Source organism: Buceros rhinoceros, unplaced genomic scaffold (genome assembly GCF_000710305.1).
Source record: "Buceros rhinoceros silvestris isolate BGI_N320 unplaced genomic scaffold, ASM71030v1 scaffold10675, whole genome shotgun sequence".
In the NCBI taxonomy this organism is placed as follows: domain Eukaryota; kingdom Metazoa; phylum Chordata; class Aves; order Bucerotiformes; family Bucerotidae; genus Buceros; species Buceros rhinoceros.
In genome coordinates this window covers 46379-52581 of record NW_010413470.1, presented here as the reverse complement: position 1 = coordinate 52581, position 6203 = coordinate 46379, and the positions used below count along the sequence as shown (strand labels likewise).

Genomic DNA, 6203 nt, shown 5'->3' with positions numbered 1-6203 from the left:
AGCTCTAAGGTTCTTGGTAGCTGGATAGCAACATAAAGCCCCTTAAATACTCACCCTCGTCTTCAAGCCTTTCTGTTTTCTTCTTCCTGATACAATAAATAAGCAAAGTCACGAAGATGACAAAGAAGACTGCACCTCCTGCTATGCTTATGATGAGATAAAGGTCCAGCTGGCCTAGTTAAGAGAATGAAAGAGGATGTTAGAGGGAAAGAAATAACTTGCTCAACAACATCTACATGGAATTCTGTATTTTCTTCCATTTACATTAAAGGCAGCCCCAGTGAGAGGAGACCCCACCCTATGCCTTTTCTCTGTATACAGTAGAAACTTGCTGGGCCCCATCGTGAAGAATTTTGATTGTTTGCTGATGGATCCCTGCAAAAAATTCAAACCAGAGCATACATGTGTGCCAGCTCATATTATTTAAATTACCACCTGCTAGCAATGGACCCTTTTAAGGACAACAAGCATCCAGGCAGTGCTCAGCATCTAACAAAAATAAACTTTTAAAGTACCTCCCGCTGAGCTGAAAACACTGAGACTAGCTTGCTTCATACTATTTTTGTACTTCCTTTTCAATTTTTGGCTGTGTGCAAATTAAAAAAAAAAAAAGTTAAAGGAAAAGAACATAACCAAATACGCCACAGTCTCAAAACAAGAGTTCAATTTGCCTGGTGATCAAAAATTTATATGAGTGTCTCTTATTTTTGCCAGGTAAGTTTTGCTGGATGCTGGCTTTCCTTCTCTACCTCCTGCCTGGCCTGTCCTCCTGGCATTCAGTGTGCACGCTCAAGCCCAGGTGCCGTGGAGCTGAGCCTGGAAGAAGGGTATCTTCCTTGGCTTCTTGGGGAGCAAAGCTCTAGAAGGGCCAACACCACTAGCACCACCTTTAACATTCACTGAACATGCACGTGGAGGGCAAAGAGTGATGATACCAAAGCTGAGATGTCTATAGTATAAAAGTCATCATCAGCTTGGGCTGCTCCAGTGGAAAAAAGGATGAGTGCCCCCTGTGATGTGTCTCTTCTCACCTGTTTCAGCTGACAGGTGGGGTGTATTGTTGCCTTTTCCACGCCTGTTTCTCCCAGATGACTGTAAGATGAGCCCAGGCAGATTCATGTATGGCTATGCTTACAGGAAAAGAGCTGTGTTGAAGCCCATTTGAAGCAGCCTTGCCTGCTAAAGGTCAAAGTTCAAGGTGATAGGCCTCAAACGCAGGACTAGATATTCCTGGAGGACAGCAGGGTTGGGAAGAGGTTTGACTGCAATGTGAGGCATCTTTAATCTACTATGGAGCTAGCAGAGTCCTGCAGTCACACACAAAGGTTTGAGGGGGTTTTAGTTTGAGTAGGAAGGGTAGTGCTACATGGTTTTACTGGGGTTCTTTTGGTGTCTGGGAAATGCCATATTTGTACCTTAAAAGTCAGTGGGGCAACCCTTTTATTTCTCTGTCAATGGTTTGAGAAAAAACAAACTCTCCCACCCAACTCACCCTGTGAAAGAAGAGAACTTCTCAAGGGTGAGAAGAAGTGAAATCAAAGTATTTAACTGCCTATACCAGCAATACAGGCAGGCTCTGGGACCACCAGCTTCAGCCAGCGTTTCCTCATTAAGACAACGTGTTTGAGCTAGTTTGCCCTGCCTTAAATGGACCTAATCCAGAAGGACGTTTTCACATCTGTCTTCAAAGTCCATACCACATCCCATGCCCCAGCCCTCTCCCAATGCCAGCACCAATGGGGCTGGGCAGCCCATTGGTCAGGCACTCATGCAGAAGAAAAGAACCTTTTTTGGCTATTTTAGGCATCAGGGTGAGGCAAGGGCTGCACGGGAGAGCAGGAGCTACCCCATCCCCCAGCTTTCTGCCGTTCAGTTAGTCACAGCAGACCTTGGAACACTTCAGTAAGGCCTCTATATCTTAAGGATTGTTCCCTGCCTTCTAGCACCACGGGCTGGCCTTTGGTCTTGAACTTCCCAGAAATTCATTATGACAGAAATAAATAGCCAGAAATTGGAAATAATAAGCCACACCTCATGAGTCTCCTCACTCTCTACTAGCTCTAGAGGGAATCTAAGGCAAGAGAGTGCTTTAAGCAAAGTACATACAGTTAGGTGGGATGAGCCCAAGCACAGCAAATTAAAGGACTCTTCCCCAGTACTGCACTAGTAATCCGAATTGATCTGTCCCTTTCAAAAATTTTCGGAGGGGAGCAATGACTTCTTTTGCCTGTCTAATAATTTTCAGCATGAATCTGACCATTTAAAATGCAATTCCTTCAGCTCTTTTGCTGCATCTGTGATTCAGAAAGATCACGCTTCTAGTGAGTAAGAAAATCCATGGTACATTTGAGCCATGCTCATCTGAGCTACGCAACATCAAAGCTGAACTAAATTCTCCATAACCTCCCTCCTGATTTCTAGGCCAAGCTGGAGTGTCCAAACAGCTTATTTTTCCCCTTGTGAGAACACCCATCCACGTCACAGGTAGTGGACAACCACCACCTTCACAGGTATGATCATGGAGAGGAGAAAAATAATGAGCAACTGATTTCCTCACCATTAGGATGTAAATCAAGAGCAAATCCCCTGAAATCAATGCCAAGGCTTCATGTACATAGGAGAAGACCCCAAGCCATATTTTCAAAAAATAAGCCGTTAATTTATATTCTGGTAGCTTGGGTAGTCTTATACTATCTTACCAAAACCAAGTCTTTGTCTTTGGTCTGGTTGACTGAAGTCAACCTTAGAGAAGTACTGTTAGTTTTAAAGGAATAAAGAAGGTTAAAAATGAGAGGAAAAGTGCTTTCTGCCTTTTGCAGACTGTTGTGTGAGATGAAAACACTTTCAGGCCTACTTCCCCACTTTGTCCTTTACTTCATTGATCTACCACTAGTGATGGTTGACACTGCTTGCGTCTGTCAGGATGCTGACACCAGAAAGTGTCAGGACACCTCTGGCAGCTTTGGAAGAATAGCTAGCATGATGGAGGGGAGAGAGAAAAATGACAGGATGAGCAAGCAACTCTCTCTCATTCATCTACCCTCAGCCAGCCTGATCTTACCAGCAGGTTGCAGTTTACCCCAGGCGACTTCATGAATGGCAGAAGTAGTATTGCAGTGCACCCCACGTGGGGGGCTTTCAGCCATCCACAAGAGTCTTGAGCCCGGAAATACCTCGTCTCCTCTTCCAGCAACCCCCATGCCTCACTGAGCACAGGGGAAAACACCACACAAGAGGAGGAGCATGGCCCCCCTTACATCCCACTGCCCCCGGCTTGGTCTCCCAGCTGTTAGAGGAGGGATGCCATAAGGGTAGCTGTGGGGCAGGCAAGCAGCAGGGTGGGGAGGGTGGAGATGTGTCAAGGCTGGGGAATTCCAAGCAGAAAGCACAACTTGCATCCCAGCTCCCAATAACTGTGGCAATGTTAGACTCGTGGTGCTGGGTACTGGAAACCGTTGATGCTCCTGGCACCTGGACCAGTCCTACAGATACATGCAACTGCATCAGGCTTTGTGGGTCCTTCCTAGCAGATTCAGGCAAAAATAGTTTGTTTACCTGAGCACGTAATTACTTTTTCAGCTGTTTTTTCACTGACTTGGTTCTTAATAGCACATTTGAACATCCCGGAATACCGCATGTGCAATTCCAAACTTGTTCCGTTCTTTTGGATTTTTTTGCTTTCACCATGAGTCAGTTCTATTATAAATGTTTCGTTTTTAATCTTCTGCTTCACCTCACACTTGACAGATACAATTTTATTGATGCATTCAGCACTGAGGATTGGCTGAGGGACAGGCTCTGAAAAAGAAGAGAAGGGACAGGCATGGCTGAGATGGTTTCTCCTTTTGAAAACCTTTTTTTAAAAGCAGTAAGGAAGTAACACCAGCTGATCAGACCAGAGAAGAATGAAGAGCAAATTAGACCTCTACTAGAGAAGTAACATGGCAATAATAAAGAAAATGCAGTATACTAGCCTATGATCTGGCCTAGCAAAGCAGAGCTGCACCACCATGGCTGGACTTCTTTCAGGCTCAGCCTGCGCCACAGGCAGTCAGCCAGGCAGGCAAGGGGAGGAGGCTGTGTTTTCAGCGGGGGCAGCAGATGGGAGGGACTCAGAGACACAACCCCCTCCAGCTCCAGCTCCAGTGTTCCAGTGCAAATGAAATCGGCTCTGATCTGCCTGTGCCCATCAGGATAGATTTCCTCTAAGGCAGGGCAAACAGCTACTTACGGTGTTTTATGTACTACCAGCGGCACCCAGCTAGCACGACAGCCAGTGTGAACATCCATAAAAACAGAAGAGAAAACACAAATCAGACACCTCTTAGCTCTCCATGAGGTTATGACAGAGAGAACTCATTTCTGCCTCCTTTTATGTCCTGCAAACAGCCAGCTACATTTCAGTTCCTGATTCTCTGTCGCTGGTGGCCCTGAAAGAGCCAGAAAGGCCTGTGGAGCTTTCCTCAACTAGGGGCAACTGGCACGGACACCAGATGGAAAAAAAAATAATTTGTACCTTTTAGACCAGGTAAGAAAAAACATGCCAGGTTCACCTCTAGTTATAGACGGTTTAAATCATAGAGATCCTGAATTTTAAAGCCAATAAGGGCTGTTCGTAGCAAATGCAGTCTAGGTTCACACTGGGACATCTGCAGCCACCTTTTCCTCATTAAGTCCACTCCTCCTTTGCAGGCTGTAACCTATCATTCAAGGGAACATCCCACTGTGGAACGCTAGAGTGTAGGTCATGGTGATAGAGTTCTGTGATGATATCATCTAAACATTACTTTTTTGGAACTACTGTTTGTCCAACCCTAGTAACAAAGTATAAAGTTATATAAACAGTTTCATAAACAGATCCTAAAAGACTTTGCTTCCAAAACTGTGTTTCATCAGAGGAAAGGCAATTTATCTGCTTCACAATTGGTGAAATGATGCAGCATGCAGCTATGTTGGAACTTGAAACTGAAACTGAACTCAGGACACGGCAATGACAGCTTAGTGGCTTAAAGCATGAGTAAATAGCATCAGGCCCTGATGACTTCCTGAATCTGTAAACAGTTCACGATAATGATTTCTGAAGTAGTGAAACATCCTCATTGCTCAGCAGTCCATTAGCCACAGGGCCTCCTGCTGTTTTAACAGAAACTCTGTTAAAACCACTTCAGCCATTGCTGCTGCCTTATCAAGGCATCATTTCTGCAGTGCCAGGTAGTGCCCATAAACTCAAGAGGTTGGCAGAGGTGTATGTGCTGGCTGGAAAAGAACAGAGCTAAATATTGCTGGGAAAAAAAACCCATGTTGCCCTAGAGCTTAGTGGACTGGAGGAGGGGCATCAGCCATCGCCATCTATCCCTACTCCCCTCAAAAGCTCTGGGCTGCTACCTCCCTGATCTCTCAGGACAAGATACAGCACAGGAATGGAGGCTGTCTTCATGCTTTGAACCCCTGCGGCTGAAATCCCCAGGAATGTGCTTTGGACAGCCCAATCTTCATATCTGTTGTGTTATGCTATGCAAGGATTGGGTGCAGGAAGCTTCTATTCTTCCCCTGCAAATTCAGCTCCTATTATGGTGTATCTCAGGAGAGGTGACTGCAGCCTGTTTTCATGTTAGAGCAAAAATGGAGTAGGACTGCATTGCCTAAATACAGGCATCTAGTGCCACCTTGGCTCCTGAGCTCTCCTCGGAAGTTTGGCAGATGCAATACAAGGTTCTCTCACCTTGCTTGAGCAGTAGCTAGAGACTAAAGGCTGTAGCTCACTGCCCACAAAATAGCACGAGAAGTGCCAGAAGTGCACAGTGCATCAGCCACAGGTGTACCTCACATAGGTCACTGCATTCCCGCAAGAGGTTTCTAGAAGCAGGGTGCTGCTGGGAGTATAGCCCCACTTGCATGGTGCTGCCCTGGCTAAGGGCCTGAGGGGTCCCGGCAGCAGGTGCGGTGCTGCGGTACAGCCAGCTGCGCTCACCCTGCTGCCAACATGGATGTGCTCACAGCTGTTTGCTTGGGGACATGTAGAAACCTGGTGGCTGATAGAGAGGGAAGCCAGAAAGAAGCAGGGGACCAGAGGGCAACAACAGGAGCAAGAGAAGGAAGAAAAGCAGCAGACTGCTGACTGTGGTGAGAGGAAAGACGTATGTCTCAAAGAAGTCCCCAAAACAGAAAGGCGGGCGATGATTAGGAAAGGCTGTAGGAGACAG

The 6203-nt window shown here is 46.2% G+C and overlaps 1 protein-coding gene across 1 annotated transcript in view; it reads right to left on the bottom strand.

The window, feature by feature from the left end:
* Positions 1–6203, bottom strand: part of CD2 (CD2 molecule) — an 11957-nt gene that overhangs the window by 2314 nt on the left and 3440 nt on the right. Inside the window, exons 3-4 of the mRNA XM_010136755.1 lie at positions 3556–3798; positions 55–174 (exon numbers count right to left, since the gene is read on the bottom strand). Of these exons, the coding sequence (XP_010135057.1) occupies positions 55–174; positions 3556–3798 (363 nt within the window). The remainder of the gene's footprint in view (positions 1–54; positions 175–3555; positions 3799–6203) is intronic.